The sequence below is a fragment of the Apodemus sylvaticus genome, chromosome 11 (assembly GCF_947179515.1).
Source record: "Apodemus sylvaticus chromosome 11, mApoSyl1.1, whole genome shotgun sequence".
NCBI classification, from domain to species: domain Eukaryota; kingdom Metazoa; phylum Chordata; class Mammalia; order Rodentia; family Muridae; genus Apodemus; species Apodemus sylvaticus.
In genome coordinates, this window is record NC_067482.1 from 78245488 (window position 1) to 78268563 (window position 23076).

The window sequence follows — 23076 nt, forward strand, 5'->3', positions numbered from 1 at the left end:
TGGGGGTAGGAACAGGTGCTGTATAGGCACAGAAAACTGCAATGTGGTCAAGACCAAAAGACAACCTCAGGTGTCAGTCTTTGGGCTGCTGCTCTTTGAGACAAGGTCTCTCACTGTCTTGGAACTTGCACGTGTAGCGAGCCTCCTGCCTCTCAGTTGGTCGTCCCCGGGGTACAGGTGCATACAGCACATTTAGTTTTTGTTTTTATGGTTTGGGGGATTTTTTTCCACACCAGGTTTTGTTTATGAGGATCCTGGAGATCTAAACTCAGGCAAGAACTACACCAGCTGGGCCATCTCTCCAGCCCTGCAAACACCTCCGTATGGAGTACAAAAGTCAAGAAAGTCAGTTACTACAGGGAAGACCACTGCCCAGTAGTTGTTAATACTGATGCTTGCTTTATCTCCATGTGCTGTATTTTATTTTTCTTTGCATTTTTAAAAGTACATTGCGCTGTAAATTCTTGCCTTTAAATACTGTTTTATGCACTTGAGAAACATAAGCAAGGATGCTTAGGTTGGGCTCCATCTTGGGCCTTGTGTGTAAACATGGTCTGAGGAGCGGTGGAGGCAGCTGTATGGAGGCCAGGCTTGGACTGGGTTGCCGGCCAAGGACGCCCACTTCTCCCTGCCTCCTTACTGTCAGCCTCAGCCTAGAGGTTTCTTTAAATATAGGATACAAGATAAGGATTTGAGGAATGAGTAAAGCACAGATGGTAGACAGTCACCTCTCAGTCTGTCCACCCTGCCCCACGCCTCAGGGTGCTGCTGCCTAGCACAGAGGAACACGCAATGCCAGCATGTGCACAACTGTGGACAGTACTGCACATGCTTGGACAGTTTTAAGTGTGTGTAAGTTGTGTAGCTGTATTATTATTAGAAGCAGGGCTGCGGTTGACTTCCTGCAGTTCTCAGAGGAGGCTGTGTATGTATGTGCAGGCAAGGAGCACACAGTAGGTATTGAGAAAACAGTTGTACATGTTAAATAGGCAAGTAGTGAACGTGGTTGTGGGAAGCCTGCTCACCTGCTCGGCCTCCGACACTTCTGGCCTGTACTTGGAGAACTGGGTTCTAGAAGAGGGAGGGCTCTCAGGGATCTCCAGGCCGCACCTGCACCTTTGCTGCTTCTGTGCGGACCCATGCTCTGCCTCCAACCGTGCTCTAGTGTAACTTCTCTTCCTGCCTCCCTCAGCTGAAGCCCAACTCTGTCCCACTGGGAGATTGCTACCTTGCACTGGGTTGCCATTGTGTGGGAAAGCTGAGGCCTGTGTCAAAACGTGCAGTTTAAAAACAAGGCCAGCCTATAATCCAAGATCTTAGGAGGTTGAGGCAGGGGAGTGCCACAATTTCAGCACTACTTGGGACCTACTTAGTTCCATGCTGACTTGGCTACTGAGTGTGACTCTAGGCATCTTGACAGAAACAGGACAGGACAGGACAGCATAAAATAAAATAAGAAACAAACAAGGCCTGTCCCCTCGGCTGGTAGGTAATGACTTGGAGGCTTTCTGCTGGGTGTCTCCTGCCCTAAGCAAGCCATCTCTCAGTCTCCATGTAGTGCTCTCAACCTGGAGGTGAATGCGCTGGGCCACAGGGCTTTCTAGAAGTTGTTTATGGTGAGGTTCCTATAAGGCATTTCTGAACAAAAAGGAGGAACTGAGGAGGACTGAGAGAATCTTGTGTGGAGAGCACTTCCTGCTTGCCCAGGCTTTCTATGGACATGTGGGAGATGAACCTGCTTGTGATTTCTTGTGCTACTCAGAGATAGCAGCCGTATTTACTCACCTCCGGGTACTTGGGGAATAAGAGGTGACTGAGCACTTGCCGTCCTTGTCCCTCAACTACACCTAATCCCTGACACAGAGCATTAGTGTGGAGGCAGGGAATGCACTAAAGTCACCCATCTTGGGTCTAGCCTATGTTCTACTAAGGGGCTCCAGATCCCTTGCCATCAGTTGTTGGGAACTAAGTGGTCTTCAAGCCTACAAAATCTCCCTTTGGCACTAGGTGGCAGTCTCAGCCAGGAGAGGCCCAGAATAGAGGGACATAGAGGTATCTCAAAGGGGACCTCTGTTTAGTTAATGAACTAATTTTTTTTTTTTTTTTGATTTTTGGTTTTTTTCGAGACAAGGTTTCTCTGTATAGCTCTGACTGTCCTGGAACTCACTCTGTAGACCAGGCTGGCCTCAAACTCAGAAATCCGCCTGCCTCTGCCTCCCAGAGTGCTGGGATTACAGGCGTGCGCCACTACTGCCTGGCTTTTTTGTTTGTTTGTTTGTTTGTTTGTTTGTTGGATTTTAAGAGCCAATCTTATGATGGGGTGGGGTTCCCCAGAAAGAAATTCACCTGTTAACTATCATTTGAAATCCTAAAGGTGTTTGCTTACAAAGAAAACATGTGGTGCCCAGGTCCCCAGGGATCGAAGTCAGGTCTCCAGCTTGCACAGCCAGTGCTTTATGAACTGAGCCACTCCCCCAGACTCCAGATAATCTTCAGGGGTCAGGGACTGATTGGCACCGTCTGCCGGTGCAGAGGTGACGGTGCAGAGATGACGTGAATAAAGGCAGCTTCCGTGCAGTCTGTGTCCCAGTCTCATGGTGTGGTGTGGGTGCGGAATAATACATGGAGTCTCACAGGACAGCCCTCTAGGTGTCTGCTTGCCTCTGCTGCAGCATAGTCCTTGAGCCTGTCACATAGCACTTGCTTGGGCTTGATCCAGGTGAAGAGGACAGGTGTGTGGGGCTGTGTCTAAACAATGGCAGTGATTTTTCAGGTTTGTGACCCACCCACCGTCTCTAAGATGACAGGATGTCATCTTGTTCCAATCAGGTTACTTAGGGAATGAAATTCTGTGTGGTCAGAGGAGCTGTAAGTGAACCCTTTGTAGCAGTCTCGCATGAAAACACTGAGGTTCCCAAGGCCACTCAGCCATTGCTGATCTGACTGCACAGACGTGAAGTTCATTTGTTAGAATGTTGACCCCACAGCAGATCTTCCTCCTTCCCTAGAAAATGAGGCCCATTCATTTCCTTTTATGTTAGTTGAGTGCCCGCTGGGCAGCTTTGAGTAGAGGGTGGTCTGCTCACTGTGGTCCGGGATCTTCCCATCCAGGGTGAGGAAAGAGAATTCCACAAGGTGTGTCCAGTACTGCATGTTTTCTAGGCTGTGGGTGAGCGGCTGTTAAAAGCTTCTCTTTTTCATCCATCCACCTTGCTTCTAGGGTCTGGGCTTTATGTGTCCTGTTCTGTTGCCTTGGGGGCAGATGAAGTTGCCAGGGTTAACCTTGTTACTTTATGATGGGTTTTGGAAGAAATTGTAAGGATTAACGTATTTGTAGAACTTCTGGAGGTGATGCAGGAAGTAGCTTTGTAGTGAAGACAGACCTTACAAGGCCTCTGTCTTGCAGGATTGGTGACAAGGGCCATAGCCAGAAGCCACCCAGAAGCTGAGGATTGGGGTCCCTGAAGTCCCAGGAGGCATCCTCTGGGGAATGCTGGCCCGCATTTCTCTACTGGGCCTTGTGTGGCGAGCTGGGGAGCGGTCATAGTCTTTGGTCAGTCTGGAGACTATGACAGGGTGGGGCCAGGGCCCCTGCTGGCCTCTTCCTCTTTTCTCCAGCCTGTAGCACCTCCTCTTAAAGGGCCCTCCGGGCTTCTGTTGCTCGGCTTGGAGCTCAGAGGGAGTGTTAGCTTTAACAGTGTCTGGTGTTGCTCCTCCTGCCCCCGCCCTCAGCTGGAACCAGAGCCCCTGCCTGCTCTGAGGCTAAAGCTTCAGAACCTAGCCAAAGCTGGAGGACCTGAAGACCAGCGCCCAGAAACTGCAGTGAGGCTGTTCTCTGGAGTGACAGCTGAGAGAAGCCACAAGTGGGACCTGTGGCAGCAGGCAAGCTCTTCAGGGCTCTTCCCTCCCTGTCCCCGAGGCTAGGAGGTCTGGGTGGGAGTGCCTTCTAGCACATGGAGTTGGCTCTTTCACAGCGGGACCCACAGGGGGGGGGGTCCCTCTGGAGGTCTTGCTCTCCTGTCCCCGTAAGCCCCCACCCCAGGCAGCTGGTCTGCCTGAGCTCATTTCCTCCACACCCTGAAGCGTCTCTAGTCCCCCAAAGGCTGGGCAGGAAGTGAGCAAGATGCTGGGAGGTGTGGGAAGTCCAGGCAGGCAGTGGGGGTGGCCCTGGGCTCCCAGCATGCCTTTCTCCTGTGCTGCCTCAGCCATGTTAGGTCTACAACCTAACATGTAGACCCTTGTAGACCAAACAACCTCAGAGGCCAGGAGTCAGTGACCTACTGTCTCTGCCTTGGGGCAAGAGATTTTTTTTCTTTGAGAAATTGAAGAACACTTGTCTGTCCCTTTCTCTCACCCCACCCTCAGCTGCTGTCTTGATGACAGGCCATCCAGCCTTCTTCTCTTTGTCGCATCTTCCATGCCCATGACTTCCCAGAAGAATTGCTGGATTTGCCCAGGGTGGATGGGTTTTCCTATCTGTTACTTGTGAAGTCTGTCTACCTCCAGCCCAGGAATACAGAGGCAGAGGAGTTAGCTGTCTCCCTGGACACAGCTGCCAGGGGGCCCTGCCTCAGGGAGCTGGGGAAGAAAACCTGTAGGGTGGGGGCGTGAGTGAAAGGGAGCAGGAGCTGCATGATCTGGGCATTGCAGGGCTCTTGCTCAGGAAGGGCTGGAGTCCGCCTGCCTTTCATCTCCTGCCCAGAGCAGAACCTACCAAGGCAGAAATGGGAGGTGTGCACAAACCCCAGAGCACGCCTATACCACCCACCCACTCAGTGCCCACCCCGCCTCTCACACCCATACGTATACTAACTGTTAACTGGGCTGTTGCATTTGTTGACTTCCGTTGGAATGTTCCATTCCATTACGGACCAGGTATCCTTGCCTTCGTCCCAAGCAGCAGTGGATGGAGAAGGGCGTGGCTGTGCGCCCCAGAAGAGCGTGTCCTCACAGAACTCCCCCCATGTGCTTGCGCCGGCCCTTACTTCCTACTGACTGGGCGGAACTGCCTCATATTTTGGGCTCCCCTTTCAGAATCGCCCCTTTTGTCTTCTTGTAGTATTCCCTTGCTAGAAAGGGAGGTAAGGCTGGGGGAGCCACAGGGTTGAGGTAGGAAATAAGGGTTTCAAGGTTGGTCTGACCTTGGTTATAACCATGTCCTGAGTCTCAAGGGAAGTGGGCAAAGGAATTTCCGTGTTTCCAGATGAAAACAGGCTGGGAGAGCGGCAGCGACTCTCCGCGTCCTTGAGCTGCACTCAGGACTGCAGTGTCAGGCACGCTTACCTGAGGTCCCTCTTGATTATCATGGGCCAGGTGACGGATGCCCAGGCCTGTGATGGAAGTCTGTGCTAGCCTCTCCAGGATGCACTTGACTCTCAGAGGCTGTGGGGTCAGCACTTGCCTGCCTCAGTGCTCCTCCTTGTCCAGGACTCACTCAGAGGCTAGGGAGGGTCCTAGGGCTTCTTCGGGGGAGGTGGGGGCCTGGGGAAGATGAGAGCATTGCTGTTGAAGCTGCTTAGCTTCAGAGGGGACACGAGAGATTGCTGAGGGCTGGCCCTGGCCTTGCAGCTCCAGGCTGGACGGACAGGACTCCCTCAGCCTGTTCCCCGGGTGCTCTGTGGGGTCTGCTTTTGATAGTTTTAGTTATCGCAGTGTAGGAAAGAAGGCTGATGAAGGCGAGAACGCGCTGCTCGTCCGTGCCTGCCCTCACTGTGGGCAAGTGCAGGCTGGGCCCCCCCCCCCAGTCTCTGACCCGCCTTGCTGAAGGCAGGAGGAATCCAGGCCACCCTGCCCTGATGGGACACCCAGCTTGTCCAAGACTCCAGCCTAGAAGGGCCTCACTGGCCCCTCATAGCACTGTGGGAGAACCAAATGTCTAGGTTCCGTTTGAGTCTCTGTTGAGAACCTGTATCTTAGCTGAGCTGTATTGCAGGCTTGTGTGTTCAGAGCTGCCACAGTTAGCATCCTATTTGTCCATCCCAGGACAGTATGGACACCTTGACAGGAAACCACATTCTTGGGGGAATGTGGTCCCCCACATTCCACAAGGTCATACATGTTTCCTTATTAATCCTGGCTGTGAGTTCTGCTCCTGTTTCAAAGCCTGGACTTTGTAGAGCAATGATAGAGCCTCTGAGGCCTGGCACCAGCTCACAGTGGCGCATCACCCCAGCCGTTGCTTGGCCAGAATGGTGTGCGTGCACTCGGTGTAGGAGTGGTCGGAGCATACTAACTGGTATGGTGGATGGAGAACTTAGCAAGAGGCTCACTTGAGCCTAAAGCACGGGAAGCCCTGGCCTGATGGGATGGGGCTTCCACGTGTGCTGACCTAGTGCTGCCATCTTTTGAGAAAAGTTTGAAGATGTTTGTGTGCTAGAGTAGGGCAGTCCTCCATTTCCGCAGTCACAGGGAGAAATCTGTACATCCCCAGGCCTTGGTGGCCTTGCCCTTCTCCCCGAGGCCTCTAACATACTTGGGATTTAGTGGCTTTCAGGCCAGGAGGGATTACAGCATGTTACAGCGCACACTGCATGATGCCTTACCTGGATGTCCTTGGCTAGCTGCCCACTCTGTCATTCCTCAGATGCTACCTGAGTGGAAAATGGGTCAGATCCTCTGAGGGAGGGGCCATCAGCCTGGAGCAGAGGGCTCAGATTCCCACCTTGTGCTTTTGGAACCCAGTGGCGCCTAGAAGTCTTGGCAATATCTGGTCACCTCTCTACCAGGCTGGCTGGAGCAGACAGCCCCAGGGCTTCACCCACCTGATGCCCTCCAGCAGAGCAGGGACCAGACAGGTGACCAACCTGAGTGATAGGGATGGCCCAGGACAAGGGCTTCTGCCCTAGCGGCAAACCCAGAGCAGGTGACCTGATCAGGAGATGCAAATAGTGTGTGACTGGTACCTGTCTGTTTGCTGTAGCTGTGGTCCTCTAACCTGTGCCTGTCAGCCACCAAGAGTGAACCGAAACTAGAAGCATTGGCACCACAACTGGAGCAGTGACCAACCACACTGACGTTCCTCTGCTGAGGGGAAGGGGAGTAAGGAGAAAACAAAGGCGAGCGAGTGAGCCAGCCAGCCCGCCCGAGCGAGTGAGCAAGTAAGCGAGCACACTCTCGCACACCAGCACCCTCCCTGTGCCTACCCAGCATGTGTCAGTCAGAGAAGCAGCCAGGACCAGAGCTCCAAGCAGCAGCGAAATGGTGAGATGCTGCCCACGAGACTTAACCTTAAATGTACCCCAGCCTAATCGCAGGAGCGTCCGTGGCGTCCGTGGCCCCAGTGTGGAGGTGGGAGTAAGGGGTTGGCTAGAGGGGCCTGAAGAGGGAATCCTGTGCCCTGAGGAGGAGACCCACTTCAGGTACCCATGGCTCTGGCTGCGAGGGTGGGCGGGGAGCAGTGGGCTTCTGTCCTGAGTCGAGGCCCCCTTCTCCCACTCGAGACCCCTGCTCCATACACCCCCAAGCTCTCCTGGATTGGTGTCTGCTCTTCTGCAGTGACCTGGGCAGGGCAGCCTGCAGGGCAGGAGAGTATTGATTTGTCTTGGCTTGGTCCCCGCCACCTCCTCCTGTCTTTTAAAGACATAGTGGGTCCTGTGGAGGAGAAAGGGGGACCGCCTGACAGTTTGTGTGCTGTCTGCGCCTGAGCCGCTCACCAGCTCGCTCTCTCTCTCTGCTGCCCCTCTTTTGTTCTTCAGTTTGCTCGGTTTCTAGGAGACGGGCCTCAGCGTCTCTTGAGCAAGGCTCAGATGGCAGCCTTAGCTTGGTTAATCAAATGTGGTTTTTCAAATGTTCTCAGAGTGGGTGGCAGTATAGTCTCATGATGTCCACTGTGTGACTGGGAACTTAGTTGCATTCAGGAAGCTGAGCTTACAGTGAAAAGGCCTCTCTGTGCCTTTGGAAAGCTGGCTGACTAGAAGACAATGAACTTGTAAATCCAGTGGGCCCCACGGGTCATGCATGAGCAGGGAGGTGACTGTGGACCTAGGTGGAGAGCCAGAGAGCCTCCCGACCCTGTGGAGGAGGCTTGGAGAGATGGATGAAGCCACAGCTACACCCTATCATTTAGCAGACGAGGAAGCAAAAGACTGAAGATTCCCCCAGGTGCCACAATGGAGTAACAGAAGACTTGGCCAGTGTCGCCCAACTGTCCAGGCTCATGCACTGTGTCTCATCTTTCTGACAGCTGTGAGGGCAGAGCTGTCTTTGGGTCTCAGCCCTCCTTAGCATGGGAGCTGGTGGCAGGCTCTCTCACCTTCCCTCCAGGGAGTGGACGGCTCCGAGGCCTTTACTGGGCCTCTGCTGCACTTGGTGCTCTGCCTTAGCGGTTCCTAGGAGTCATGCCTGCCCTGCCCCTCTCCTGCTGCCACCTACTCAGTCAGCTGGCAGGTGGGAGACACTGGGAAGCAGGCCCAGTAGTCAGGCAGCCAGGCCCCTGACTCACAGCCAGAGTTGGTGGGAATGGAACAGGTACTGCAGTGCCTGCTGGAACTCTTTGGTTCCATTGGAGGGAGAGGCAGCTTGCTGGGGCCCAGGGAGTGGGGGGGAGGAATGGCACTGACTGAGGGGGGCAGGAATGGCACTGGCTGAGGGGGTTGCTCCCCAGTGTCCTTCAGGCTTAGGCACTGACCCAGGCCATGTGTGGACATGTGTCCTGCAGGTTGCACTTCCCCCAGCTGGCCCTACGGCGGAGGCTAGGCCAGCTGAGCTGCATGTCTAGACCTGCTCTGAAACTGCGCTCCTGGCCCCTGACCATCCTCCACTATCTCCTGCCCTTCGGTGCCCTCAGACCCCTCAGCCGGGTGGGATGGAGGCCCATGAGCAGGGTAAGTGTAAATGGGCCTCCTACCCGTGGCCCTCCCTAGGCAGGCCTGAAGGGGAGGCACAGAGAGGGGACAACTTAGCAGAGGCTGCACTTGTTTGTTTGTTTGTTTGTTTGTTTTTCAAGACAGGGTTTCTCTGTGTAGCCCTGGCTGTCCTGGAACTCACTCTGTAGACGAGGCTGGCCTCAAACTCAGAAATCTACCTGCCTCTGCCTCTCAAGTGCTGGGATTAAAGGTGTGTGCCACCACCACCTGTCGAGACTGCACTCTTAAGTAGGTATGTGTGAGAAGGTTGCTTGGTTGGCAGCCCTGTGACAGTCCAGAACTGCGCTAGTTTTGGAAGGAACTTATATTTGTCAATCAGAAAACAATCTCCCTGATTTCTACATGCAGAAGAAAACAGGTGATTGTAAGAAACATCAAGTAAATTCTAGACAGCAGAGGGCAGTTTAGGACGCCTGCAGCCAGGCTGGGCCTTTTAGTTGGAAATCCATACTGGAGAAGCTCAGGGCTGCACAGGCAGCTGCCCCAGGCAGGCCCTGGCCACGTGGGCTGGGAAGGTGCTCTTGCTCTCAGCTTCTTGATAGACTGACTCCAAAAAGGAAGCCCTGTTGCTTCTAGGCCACTGGTAGCCTAGGTAGGCACCACGAAAGTACAAGGTAGTACACTAAGACACTAGAGCATAGCCTGGGCTACTTGATGGTATTGCTCTGTTTGCCTAAGTCACTAAACATCAGTCAGGAGATACTGATTTAGTGCAGGGAAGGACTGTTGAAACTTGGTAAAATTACTTCACTCCTAAGGGAGTTGGTGCTGCCACCACAGCAGTGGTAGCAGACGCTCAAGTGTTCTGCGGGACCCTCTGGCCTGAAAGTGGGACTTGGACCTGTCTCCTGGTGCTCTGTACTAGAGGGTAACAGCACGTTTCCTCCTGCCTCTGTGGAGAGCCGTGGGCTTGCTCAGGTGCAGATGTGGATGTAGATCTGAGAGTGAACCCGCCATTCTTGCTTCCTCTGAAGAGGATGCTCAGGACTGTAGGGCTGCCCTGTGCTCTTGGGAGCCTGATGCCTTCCTGAGGTGTCTGGAGTGTGGGCAGTGAGCTGGGACAAGGTGGTCTTTCAGGCTTGCACCAGGTCTGTTCCTGCTCACATCCTCCATTTCCAAGAACCAACACTATTCAGCCCCATCTCCACTCTGGGACAAAGGCACCTGCTCTTTGATCTTTGTGTGAAATAGCAAAAATGATACAGGCTACATGTATATCCAGCCCTTGTTTTGAGTATTTGGTGAGCAGTCTGGTTCCTTCTGAGAAACAACCACCTCACAAACCAGCCTGAACACTTGGGCCTTCATGGTGGCTTCTCTAGAGTTCTTTCTCTCTCACTCACTCACTCACTCACTCACATGGGGATGGAGTGTTGGAGTGTATGAAAGCACTCAACTTTGTGACCAACTCAGCCTCTGTGCTGTGGCCTACAGGTGTCCCTGTATAAGTCCGTGCCAACGCGTTTGCTGTCACGTGCCTGTGGTCGCCTCAATCAGGTGGAACTTCCTTACTGGCTCCGGAGGCCAGTCTACAGCCTGTATATCTGGACCTTCGGGGTGAACATGACAGAGGCTGCAGTGGAGGACCTGCAACACTACCGAAACCTCAGCGAGTTCTTCCGGCGTAAGCTGAAGCCTCAGGCGCGGCCTGTCTGCGGCTTGCACTGCGTGGTAAGGCCTGGCCCTTGTCTCCGCTCATTAAGAAATGAGATCCTGTCTGCCTTTAAGCAGGCTTAGCAGCACCACATTGACTGTGGTGCTCTGGGACTCTCCCTTATGCCCTACACTGGAGCTCCCTGAGAACTTGGCAGGTGGTAGAGTTTGGGGAGCAACTGAAGGTGACGACCACCCCTCCTTACCATCAAAACTCTGCCTCCTCCAGACCAGCCCATCCGATGGCAAAATCCTCACCTTTGGGCAGGTGAAGAACTCTGAGGTGGAGCAGGTAAAGGGCGTAACCTACTCCTTGGAGTCGTTCCTGGGCCCTCGAGCCTGTACAGAGGACCTGCCCTTCTCTCCAGGTGGGTCATCGCTTAGTCAGAGTTGGAGCTGGGGTAGGCAGCAAAGGCTAATAACCAAAGGCATGGGTGGGGGCTGAGGGATAAAGGCCTGGAAGGCCTTGGGCAGCAGGCTGCTGTAACCAAGTCTCTGTGGGCGCTCCAGCAAGGCTTCGTGCAGGCAGGCTCCCTGGGGATCAATGGCACCTGGAGCCTTCTGTCTCATCCAACAGCTTCCTCCTGCGACTCCTTCAGAAACCAGCTGGTCACCCGGGAAGGGAATGAGCTCTACCACTGTGTCATCTACCTGGCCCCAGGAGACTACCACTGCTTCCACTCCCCGACTGACTGGACTGTCTCACATCGGCGCCACTTCCCAGGTCTGCCCAGGGGTGGGAGACAGATGCCTCTGGGCTTTAAAGGCCCTTGGCCTTTTGATTGTAAGGACTGAGCTTGAGGCTGGTGTTGTCAAGGCCAGGTGACTACTTGAGGCTGGCTGGCACAGGCAAGGGTATCTGTGGTCCTGCTTAGACTTCGGGACACCTGAGTCCCTCTTGGCTCTGCGGCATTCTGCTGAGAACACATCAGGCTCGGAGCAGAAGGTAGCATGTTCTCTTGTCTCTTCAGGTTCCCTGATGTCAGTGAACCCTGGCATGGCCCGATGGATCAAAGAGCTCTTCTGTCACAACGAGCGTGTAGTCCTAACTGGAGACTGGAAACATGGGTTCTTCTCGTTGACAGCAGTGGGAGCCACCAACGTGGGCTCTATCCGCATCCACTTCGACCGAGTGAGCAAAACCAACCGTCTTGGGCCCAACCACTCCGTTTGCTGTACAGCCAGATCTTTAAGCTTATCAATTTCATGGTGGGGGAGGGGTGTTCCAGCTCCGGCCTGGCGTGGCTCTGCTGAGCAGCTACTCTGCGCACACCCATGCCCACCCAGTCTTCCTGTTGCCCAGTCTGTGGCCATTCACCTGCCTGGAGATGGCTGGTGAGGTGAAGGAACTAATCCCACTCCTAACACACTGCTTCTGCCAGGAGCCCTGATCAGAGGCAAAGATGGAGCCTGTGGGAGAGTAGAATTGGCTTGTGTGAGAAAATCTGGTACCCACTCGGCCTTTTTAGGTGTGAGTGGCTGCTGGCGCCAGCCTTGCAGCATTTATGTCTCGACTCCTGCCCCTCCTTGTCGAGGTCACACAGGTGCTAGGAGTGTTGATTAGTGTTCGGCCTTTGCCCTGAGAGGTTGTCTCTGTCACCCGGGCTGGGCAGGGTTGAGGATAGGCAACAATGCTAATTAACTTTTTCCTTCTTGCCCCTAGGACCTGCACACAAACAGCCCCAGGTACAGCAAGGGCTCCTACAATGATCTGAGCTTCGCAACTCATGCCAACAAGGAGGGCATTCCCATGCGCAAGGGCGAGCCCCTTGGGGAGTTCAACCTGGGCTCCACCATTGTGCTCATCTTTGAGGCGCCCAAGGACTTCAACTTCAGGCTGAAGGCCGGGCAGAAGATCCGCTTTGGGGAAGCACTGGGCTCCCTCTAGTCCTCTTGGTGTGGCTGCCAAGGGATCTTCCCGCACAGGAGCATGAGGGTCTTCAGCGGAGCCCCAGGCTGTCTGGGTGAGGAGTACTGTGGGGTTGACCTTACAGGACCTGAATGATGTGCTCCTGCCTGTCCAGAGGTGCAGAGGAGAGGTTCTGGGTCTCTTGGGACCTAGGCCCCTTTTCAGAGAGTGGGTGGGTGTGATGTGACCCCCAAATCACTTTGAGGGGTGTTCTAAAATTTTGTGCAAGGCAGACTCCCCACCCCCAATTCCTGGCTGTGCATTGTGAGAACGGTTGTGTACTGCCACACCCTCTAGCTGCGCCCCACCTGTCACAGGGTGAGGTACCTCCTGGGCACAGACTGTGGATTTACTGTCTTCCTAGAGCAGGCCGCATGGCCTTCATAACTGCTTTCTGTTCCCAAAATTTCACCTGTCTGCTTGCTGGAAAAGTAAAATCATTTATACACTGCTGAGTGTGTTGTCCTGGACTCTGCCAGTGTCTTCTGAGGACAACGACTAATGATGTAGACCTCTGTGGGCTCTAAGAAACTGGCCGAATCCTTTTGCTGGACTTGCCTGGTGGGGTCCAGAGGGGAAGTGGAGGGCATGCTGCTATTGGTCTAGGGACTGTTGGGGGCAGAGGGTGTGGTCAGTGCCTAGAAGACAGGTGTGCAGACCATGGGGAGCCCAGTACTAGGGACAAGACCAGAGCTCATGTTGATCTTGGGAATGCCATGAATTTCTCTTGCAGGAGAAATCATTTAACTTTTTCAACTGTATCAGTAGTACAGTATTTTGTATGAAAAGTAGGAGACGTCTCAACAGTAATTCATTTAATTGCAAGACATTTTAAAATTAAAAAACAAAACAAAAACTGCATTGTAGCTTTGTATTTTGTTGTTGAGGGTGGGGTGGGGTGGGGTGTCCAAGGCCTTGTGAAGGAGAGCATCTGTCCCCCAGGGGCGAGCCCACTAGCACAGGGCCTGTCTCAGGGCCCGCACTCGAGCAATGCATGTACCAACAGGCCGACGCTGGGCCTCGAGCTCCTTAGCCAGCTGCTGGATCTGTAGTTCCACCTGGGGGGGGGGGGGGGGACAAGGAAAGCTGAAAGGAAGTACAGCGAGGTGCTGGCCCTGGGCTGACCTGGGTCTTACCTCCTCCAGTTCTGTTTTCACCTGCTCTTCTAGATGAAGGTCCTCAGATCTTGGCTCCTCCTGGCTTAGCTCCAGCCACCTACGCAGGCTGTTGGCTTGTCGCTGGCATGACCTGGAAATGGGGACACCTATCGGGCTGGGTTCTTGGCACAGCCTCAAGGAAGCCCTTTGAAGAGGCATATTGGCTAATAAAGTGCTTCGAGAGAAAGGCCAATAATCTTCTGTCTTCCCCAGCAAACAGCGAAGCCCGTGTAAAACTCAGAGCCTGTGTAAAGACTACTCTTCCTGCCCCTTTCTAGGGGCACCAGTCCTTTTCCCTGAGGTCTCTGAAAGCTGCTGTTATGCTGACACTTCCCAGAACACTGGGTGTAACAGAACTCAGGCCCACCCTGTCTGTCCCTCGCTAGCATTACAGTTATGGTTGTTGGATAAGTAATGGAACCCAGGCAAGTCTTGGCTTGGCTTTACATAGCCTTCAAATGGAAAGCAGGACTTCCAACCTAGATAAGGCCAATTGGCCCTTCTAGAGAGTGGATAAAGGTGCCAGAGGACACTTACCCCAACCCCTGGAGTTAGAGCACAGAGGAGTCCCAGCCCCTGCTACAGGAAATGAAACCAACTGCCCTTCCAAGCCACAGCTATTCCCATAGGCAGTCCCAGGGCACCTGGTGGGCCTCACCAGAGGTTCTGCTTGGTGGTTTGGTAATGCTGTAACTGCTGCTGGATCCCCTCCAACTCAGCTTCGAGTTCTGTGTGGCCTGCGCAACAGGAAGGTAAGCTTCACCTTGTCCACCACCCGCTTTAGAACCAAAAGGACTGGAAGGGCTTTGATGGAAGGGTGGTCCTAGCGCCTTGACTTACTCACTGTAGCCTCAGCCCGATAACCAGGCCCAGTCCTGGTGCTTGTGGACTCTCCAGGGAGGAGAAGATAGGGATCAGGGTCCCGGGTTAAGGATGGACACACCCAAGGTTGAGGTCCAGTGATGCTGGGCTTTGTTGACCCCTGTAGAGGAAAGAAGGGTGGATGCTGAACAAGCTAGAGTGGACTCCGGGGAAGTCCCGATCCATTGCCCACTGGGCCTGCAGTGACGAGGGTCACTAGCCAACACACACAAGGCCTTGCCCTGCCTGTTCAGCCTCAGGGAAGACTGGTCCAGTGTGGTGCTTCTACCCCACACTCCTGCATCCCCAAGGCTCCTCTTCTTCTGTGTGCCACTATTTTAAATACTTATTTAAATACTAATTTACTGAGACACGAGTCTTGCTATAAAGCCCAGGCTCATTTTGAGCTCCATCCTCCTGCTCCATGGCCTAAGTGCTGGGATTGGGATATGTCACTTGTTACCAGCCACGCTTCACCAGAAACTGCCTCCTTCCTGTCTCTACCCCTCCCCAGTCAGCACCAACTTTTAGGAACTGCCAGCTGTTTTCAGGAGCACCCCCTGGCAACCTCTGCCTAGGACCCTCTGCCCAGGACCCTGTGTGCCCTATGCTCTTCTAGGTGGCGCTTTGCCCTGCAGTGTAGATACTCAAGGCCATTGAGTGCTGCTCTCCCAAATCTGATAAGGTAAAAGGAACCATCGGCCTTAGCAGACACTGGACCCCACCCCAGATTCCTTCTTTTAGTAAAAAAATTCTTTCTTAAGTGACCCTGATTCCTTTTTCTCCCTCACCATACCTACCATAGCAAGTCCTGCCCCACAGTGAGAAGCTACAGCCAGAGCACTAGCATGTCTAATCACACCACGGCTCACGGCTGCCCCAGCCACTTGGTGCTCTGAGTTCAGGCCAGATGTGGGGCCTACAACAGCCCCTCAATTTCTTCTTCCCACTCCAAGCTCCTGCCTGTCCCCCAAGGCCAGAGGCCCTGCTGGGAGCCCACCCATGAGGGTCTTTTAGTCTCGACAGCAGGCGTTTCTCAAGGCCTAGGGTGTTAGCAGACCAGCCACTGCAGTTTCAGGCCTAGTGTGCAGGGCACCTAAGCTTCTCAAGTGACCAAGGTGTTCTAGAAAGAAGAGTAGGAAGGGTCGGAGGACAAGCACCACAGGAGACTCACCCTGGCAGCACCTACAGCCCCATGGGGCATGGAGGAGGAGGGAGGCAGCAGCTCCAGGCCTGGACTGGCCTCAGGAGGCAGCTTCGGACCAGAAACATTCGGCAGGGCCACAGGTAGGAAGGGTCTCACCGGGGAGGAGCCTCCCGGCCGAGTCAGACTTTGACCCTTTTCCAGGGGCTTCTCTAACCTGAGCAGAAGCAGAAGCTGGTCACACCATGGAACCTTTCTCTGGATTAAAGGGACCACACATCCAATAAAATATAGGAATACACAGTTTTCAGTGCCTTTGGACTTACTGCTGCTCCCCAAGGGTGCCCCACTCTGGAGACCTCTGGCTTCCCAAATGGTCCAGCAGGAAGGACGGACGTCGGGGTTGTTTCCGTGATGAGCGGGCCGCATTGCTGAAGAGAAATAGTCTGTTGCTTGGGCTGACAAGGTCTGCAGGGGACCTAGGATCTTGCTAAGGTTCAGTCCTTGGCATTTTGCAGGGGGACTGAAGGCCAGCATGTGCACAGGGTAGGTCTGAGCATAGGCAGCTCGAGACAACCCTGGAGTCCGCCTGATTGATTCCCGGGTGCTAGAGCTGCACCTGTTTCTTTGCAAGCTGACAGACAGCATATGTTCTTTCCTATCACAAGACCCTCTGAGATACTCAGGTTCTGCCAATGTTGGGGGTGAAGGGGAAAGACTAGGGACAAATAGGGGCTGGCCCACAACACTCTACCCACCGTGAGTCCTGAGACTCAGTGCTGGTTACTCTGGGAATGACAACTGCCTCTCGAGGGTGGTGCGCATGGGGCTGAGAGAAGCCACCCAAGGAGCTGGAGAGATCAGGTACCCACAAAAAGCTGGGCTTCTGACAGGGAGGAAGAGAGGCTACGAGCTTAAGACAAGGCATGAGGGAGATGTGGATGTCGCACAGGAAGGGACAACAGTCTCCTCAGAACAGGCCCCTGAGCAGCTCTGGTGTGACAAGGCTGTGGCACTCTCATCTTGTCCTTCCCATGGCTGTTTGCCGAGCCTGTGTGCACCCAGCTTTTGTTCTAGAACCAGAGGCAGAGGTGAACCACGGGCCACTCACAGATCTGGGAGGCAGGGCTCCCCAGCAGCTACTGCCAAACTACCCAGGACTCCCTGAGACGGGGGAGCTCGCAGCTTCTTTGTCTCCAGGGCAGCATCTCCAGCCTCAGCAGCATGTCCAGAGAGAAAGGAATCCTTAAATGTCACTCTCCTGCTGAATGTGGTGGGTGCTGGTGATTGAGAAGTCTTGTCTGGACCAAGTACCTTCTTTTTCCATAGCTCAGCACAGTGGCGGACTGCACAGTGGAGGCTGTGGGCTGCCTACAACACAACTTCTCATCAGCTCTTGCCCTGCCCTGCCCTGCCAGCTCCCCACCCGTAGCTCTGGCTTACCTTGACCTGCTGCTGGGTCTGGAGCTGCTGTCGGAAGGCCTTCATACCAGCGGTGAAGTGCAGAAGCCGTGTGGCACCCTCCCGTAGGAGCCGCTGGTGGTAGGCTTGCATGGCCCGTTCCAGACGTGCCTTCTTCCTCCTCCTCTCAAGTATGAAGCCCAGCCACGCAGTCCACACCTTGCACAAGAGATGAGACTCAGGCTTCCATGAGGGATCCCACGACCCAGCCCAGAGCAGCTCAGGAAGGCAGGAGTTCCCAGGGAACGGTAGAACCATTACCTTTGCCTGTAGTGAGAAGGCCCAGAACCACAGGGCCCGGGCTGTACCCCACTGTTCTTGCTTCCTGACTGCCAGCTGTGGACCAAAAAGATTGGGCTATTCAGAGGAATGCACGGGCAGCATGCCAATGGCCACTCTCAGCTCAGCTCACCAGCTGGAGGAGCATCAACCCTCCGTCTGTGGGGAGGGGTCAGGCCCTGGCCTCATCCTCACCTTGAGATAGCTAATATATTCAGGGACTGTGAACGGAAAAAGGACAGTTCAAAAGGAAGAATGCACAAGGCAGTCAGAGGTGGTGAATGGACAGAGCCAAAGGGTTCACAGAGCGATGCTGGGGGAGCAGGGAGCAGAGCCGGAAGGCCCTCCGGCCTAGAGTGAGAGTGGACTATAAACTTGGCTTTCCTGAGCAGACTGTGTGTGGCCTTCTGGTTTCTTCTCAAGACCCCATCAAAGACTTGAAATTCATTTCACATTAATTTTTGGGTATTATTCCAGTGTATTTAAGGTGACACTGTAAGAGAAACCTGAATCGAAGAGACTGGCCTTCTACAACTGGCATATGAAGGAGGCTGACAGTGCAGGGGTGGGGGTGAGGCACAGGGATGGAGCCCTGGGACAAAGGCAGTATTACAGACTGAACTAGATGTGGGGCTGAGATGGCTCGAGGCTGAAGTCTTGCCCGTAGACGAGAAGTGCTGCACTGGTCCTCACCTGCTTCCTCCACTGGCAGAAGCAGGCCCGCCCGAGCCTCTGTGCCAGGAGTTGGGCAGCTTGCCTCTGCAGAAACTGGAGAGCAAATGCACAAGGGTCAGACTCCACATATCACCTAACTCAGGGTCATTGGGGCTGCTGCGTGGGGACACTCCACCCAAGTGAACACCTTTCTGCTAAGAGCTGTCCCAGATGCCAAGCGTCCCTGCCCAGGTTAGGGGTCTGACAGCCCCACAGTTTCCCCAGATCTAAAAAGTCAGGGGTCAGGAGAAAGCCAGTTTCTCGTCTGAGCAGCCTTCTCCTGGGGTAGCCTTGACTCTGAGACTGGCTATTCCTATGTTCATGGGAGCCTGCAGCAGTTCCTGCAGCCTTGTGTCTGCAGAATCCCAGCACTAATACTGGCTGCCGAGAATTCTGTCTGGAGACCCCTCCCCAGGACACGAGCACCTGCTCAAGACACCCCTGACGTGCCTCACCTTCTTTCTGACACAGCCCAGATGGTGTGCCTTCCACCGGGCCATAGCTTCCATCAGCAGCTGCCAGCGGTGATGCTGAGCGGCCTGCTCCAGCTGCAGTCTCTGCTGGGCCTCCCTCTGGCTACAGAGCCGCCAGCGCCGAAACCAGTTCCGGAGACGCCCTGAAGCAGATGTAAGTCCGCTGAAAACTGTACTGTTCATTCATAAATGACTTGGTGGCATGGGAAAGCTTAGACTGTGGAGAGGTTATGTGATGTGACAGCCAGCCTTTTGTGAGAAAACCACCACAGGATCCATGGCCACTGTGGAAGGCCAGCCAGGCCTCATCATCTCTGTAGCCTGGAAACTGGAACTAGAATTTCTTTTCGCTGCATCTCTAAGTGCTGTCCCATAGCTGTCCACAGTCATTGCAGGTGTCCCAGGCCTCACAGAGCAACACCAACATGCTAGGCATGTAGAAGGACCTCTTAGTACCAAAAGGGAACTTCCTGCTGGAGCCCAGCCTTGGAGAAGGTACAGCCTCAGTTTAAGAGGCAGGAAATGAAGCTCAGAGAGTGAAGTCATGTGAGCCTGTGGTATGACCAAGAGAGCAATAAAGTGATCTTTCTGAGCCCCGTGGTGCAGGCTGTGCCCTGGGGCCTGGGAATGCCTAATACAGGAGGTACCTCTGCAGCCATTCACAGGCTCCAGAGAAGGCAGCAGTCACAAGCCTTATCTTGGATGGTGTCCACCAGCCATTTTGCATCTTGGATGTAGCCCTAAGTGTATCTATCTCCCTCGCTACCACTATAGCATCATCACTAAGTAACAACTTAACAAGAAGGTACTGAAGTAGAGGGGACAAAATGCAGAGTAACAGAACCCAGACCCAACAGATAGATCTACAAAACACTCCCACACCTGAGTGTGGAATATGTTGGAAGAAGGGAAGAAAAGATTCAGATCAGGGAGTTTGCTGTGTCACTGTGTCTCCTATAATGTTAGAAACCATCCATGTGACGGCCCAAATATGAGCTGCACAGGAACAACACTGATGGACACTGATGTCACGGTGAATGAGGAAAGGCCCACGAGGCCTCAGCTCTATACAAAGACCTACTGGGAAGCTAAGACATGCTGTGGGAGAAAAAGTCTCTCCCAGGAAAGAGCTTGCCAGTTAGTTATCCACTACTAAGTGGTCAGCTCTGAAACACTGTACTGACTGAGCAGGATACATACAGTAACAAGAAAACAGGCCAGGATTTCAAAGAGAGCAAAAGTGGTTTGTGGGGAGGAGAGGGAAGGGAGAAATGATGTAATCTTACAGAGGAGAGAACGGGAGAAAGAAAGAGGAAGGACGCTCTGTGTGGTCTAGGCTGCCCTCAAGCTCCTTGCTCCAGCACGCCTCCTTCCGGCCTCCAAGGCTAGGACTACAAGCCTGTACTTCGTAAGTCTATTCCTGGACTGGAGAGATGGCTCAGCGGTTAAGAGTACTGACTGCTCTTCCAGAGGTCCTGAGTTCAATTCCCAGCAACTACATGGTGGCTCACAACCATCTGTAATGAGATCTGGAGTGTCTGAAGACAGTGACAGTGTACTTACACATAATAAATAAATACATCTTTTAAAAAAAGAAAGAAAGAAAAGTCCTTCAGAGATGGCCCTGAGAGCGCTTCGACTACTTACTCCCTTGCTCATAGCAAAATCAGCACTTCAAGCTTCACAGATTAAGAATAAACAGTTTTCCAGGAACTTTCTGGGATTCCAGCACCACAGAGGCACTACTGCGGCACCCCACTTTGTAGACTGCCTAGCCACCTCGTCATCCCTGCTTCCTGACCCAGTAAGACCCCAGCTATTCTGTACTGACTGGCTATTGAGGTCCAGTCTCAAGGACAAGTACCAGACTCTGAGCATCTCAGGTATGATGTGAATAATATTACTTTAAAGCTCACTTAATACATTTATATATTATATAAATATATATCATATACACATATACACATACATACATACATACATACTACACACATACATCACCAAGGAAGGCCAGAGAGGGCAACAACCAGAAGCTAGCAGAGCCCAGGAAGGATTCTCGTGCAGAGCCTCTGGCCTCTGACACTGAGACAAATGAGTTCCTGTTTGAAGCGTCCTGGTCACGGGAGCACAGGGAACGAGCACATGGACAGAGCCTGTGGAGCACAGGGAACCTTGGAAGGCCTGTGCTCACATTCCCCATTACTGTTGGTCCCCACAGGCCTCTCTTACCCCTGTCCAGTGATTTCCGGGCCTCCCTGAGGGCAGCTGCCTCCTTCTGTCGGTAATATATCTGCACTGATGCAACCTCTCGCCACTGGACCAGGACCTAGGGACAGGCAGAGAAAATACAGTAGTCACTGCATACTTTCATATCAAAGACACACTGTGACTCTAACTCCAAGACAGAGTTACAGACACATGCAGTTGTGATGAGAACTGCTTTGGTTTCGGTCTCAGGTCTGGGGATATGGGCTGCTTCAGACTGTCTGCAGCAGTTGACCAAGACTACCTCATGCTCCAGCAGGGGTGTGACTTGCCAGCTGCAGATCATGTGACATTTGGAATTCTGAGAACTTTTCAGAGAGTATAAAAGTGCTAGAGCCCTAATGGGCAGTTGGTGGTTGTCAGTCATTAAGCTCTCTCTTTCTCTCTCCCTCTCCTTCTCTCTCTCTCTCTCTCTCTCTCTCCCTCTCTCTCTCTCCCCCCCCCCCCCGTGTGTGTGTGTGTGTGTGTGTGTGTGTGTGTGTGTGTTTGTGTGTTCTTTTTTCTCTCCTATCTGGTGATAGGGAGTGAAGCCAGGAAGGATAAAAGGTGAGAAAAAGAACTCACAAAGTACCAAAGACCAGCTACATACAGTGATATTCAACTCTATATGGGTGTGGGGATTTGAACTCAGGCCCTCAGGCTCGAACAGCTCACCAGTACCACTAAACACATTTAAAGAGATCAGAGCCAGATGAAGCATGGTACCAGCCTCACAAATCATAAACTGCTCTCCCACAGAGTGGTCTCTCTTCAGAGCATTAACTAACCAGATCTGTTCATCTCCCAAGGCAGGGGCTGGCCAGGCTGTCTTAAACATCTGTGAGAAGATGCCAGCCTTCACTAAATGCAGCTGCCACCTCCCCAGGGAACTACACAGTCACCAGCAGGTAAATCTATCTATGCCACTCAGAGTTCCCAACAGTCTGCTTTCTTCCAGAACAGCCATGACCCAGGGCCAGCCTCTGGGACCGTTTCTGTTTGAACTACTTCCTTGTATTAACCACAATGCCCTGCTCATCCCTAGAGCATGGGACCTGGAGGAAATTTCCAACATCCACCCCAGCCAAGGAAATGTGGTCTGGGTCATGTCAAACTAGATGACCGAGAACATCTTGGGAGGCCCCATGCTCTCAGGCAAGGCTCCTGAGCCGTGCTGTGTGGCGGCCAGTGGGTAGGATCTGGCACAGTCTGCCAACGAGGGCACTGAATCGCAGCAGCCCCGGAGCTCAGTGTTGCACACAGATGGAAAATCCTGGTTCTTTCTGGTAAGAACTAGTTTGCTTCCTAAATGACATTCTTTTCTTTAATGAACAGTGATTCCTAACTCAGTACAATCAAAACTACCTACAGACATGCATGTGTGAAAGATGGTTACCTACACACTCTGGGAGGCCCTTATTAAGTGCCTATTAATAAAGACTGTACTGTGAGCCCCAAGCCCCCTGGTAGGCAGTTTGTACCTCACCTTGGAGCACAGAGTCCTGTTGTAGTGGACTCTTGCTTGAGAGGTTTTTTTGGCCCCATCCAAACAGGCCATGGTGTTTTCTCTCCAGCGATGTAACACCTTCCTGCAATGACATGGGCCAGGTGAGGAGAGGGCCGGCAGTCACCAGGATGGGCCTGGGAGGCGTCTGAGAGACACTGCCTCTTCCCTGTGCCTCAGTAAAGGCTGCCCCACAGCATGTCTCATGACTCTCAAGCTCACGCCCTTGTCCACACCCAATAACAGATGCTGAGTGTCTGCTCTGTGCCAGATACCAGGAGGGACCAGGTGGCAGCAGTACACCAGGCTATCCCTGAGTCCTCAGAGGAAGATGATAAAGAGAACACAGCTATAGCCAGACAGTAACAACTCAGGTGATTCACAGTGAGATAAGAGGTGCATGAACCCTACCACCTGCTTGCTCTCTCAGTCTCGTCTATCTGAGGGACTGGATGGTGCTTTGTGAGGACTTCAGGGAGTGATTGTTTAAAGTCCACCAGGCCATGGCCTATACACAGCCAGAACAGCATGTGCTGAACAAATACAAAGGGAGAGGGAACAGGAGTTCAGAACTTCAATTATAAGGAGTGGGGGTGGGATGAACGTTACAGATGGCCCTGGAGGGTCAGAGAGGCCGCAGGCTACACACAGGAGTGAGGATCAAACAGTGTGTCAGGAAGACAGAAAGTTAGCATGGGTGAAGCCTGGAGGGAAGAACGCTCAGAACACAACAAACGGGCTCCTATGTGGGCCTCTGGTGAGGGTCTGTGTGGGAGCACCTTCCGGGTTCCCTGCTCAGCGCAGATCAGGGCA

General features: G+C 53.3%; 2 protein-coding genes across 10 annotated transcripts in view; one reads left to right on the forward strand and one right to left on the reverse strand.

The window, feature by feature from the left end:
- Pisd (phosphatidylserine decarboxylase) overlaps positions 1-13285 on the forward strand; it is a 42942-nt gene extending 29657 nt beyond the window's left edge. Inside the window, exons 1-7 of one of the 4 annotated variants that reach the window (XM_052198444.1) lie at positions 7014-7200; positions 8657-8822; positions 10299-10535; positions 10747-10885; positions 11095-11241; positions 11489-11649; positions 12181-13285. In XM_052198444.1, the coding sequence (XP_052054404.1) occupies positions 7148-7200; positions 8657-8822; positions 10299-10535; positions 10747-10885; positions 11095-11241; positions 11489-11649; positions 12181-12405 (1128 nt within the window). In that variant the 5' untranslated portion in view covers positions 7014-7147 and the 3' untranslated portion in view covers positions 12406-13285. The other 3 variants (XM_052198446.1, XM_052198447.1, XM_052198443.1) reach the window with 3 other exon arrangements.
- The window catches only part of Sfi1 (SFI1 centrin binding protein), a 65213-nt gene continuing 55365 nt past the window's right edge, over positions 13229-23076 (reverse strand). For 5 of the 6 annotated variants that reach the window (XM_052198437.1, XM_052198436.1, XM_052198438.1 and 2 more), the window contains 13 exons: positions 22246-22348; positions 20745-20841; positions 18498-18658; positions 18022-18096; positions 17311-17385; positions 17032-17208; positions 16700-16959; positions 15915-16019; positions 15619-15805; positions 14424-14565; positions 14242-14320; positions 13563-13674; positions 13229-13484 (listed from right to left, as the gene is read on the reverse strand). In XM_052198437.1, coding sequence (XP_052054397.1) covers positions 13380-13484; positions 13563-13674; positions 14242-14320; positions 14424-14565; positions 15619-15805; positions 15915-16019; positions 16700-16959; positions 17032-17208; positions 17311-17385; positions 18022-18096; positions 18498-18658; positions 20745-20841; positions 22246-22348 — 1678 coding nt within the window. In that variant the 3' untranslated portion in view covers positions 13229-13379. The remainder of the gene's footprint in view (positions 13485-13562; positions 13675-14241; positions 14321-14423; positions 14566-15618; positions 15806-15914; positions 16020-16699; positions 16960-17031; positions 17209-17310; positions 17386-18021; positions 18097-18497; positions 18659-20744; positions 20842-22245; positions 22349-23076) is intronic. The other variant, XR_007980157.1, reaches the window with a different exon arrangement.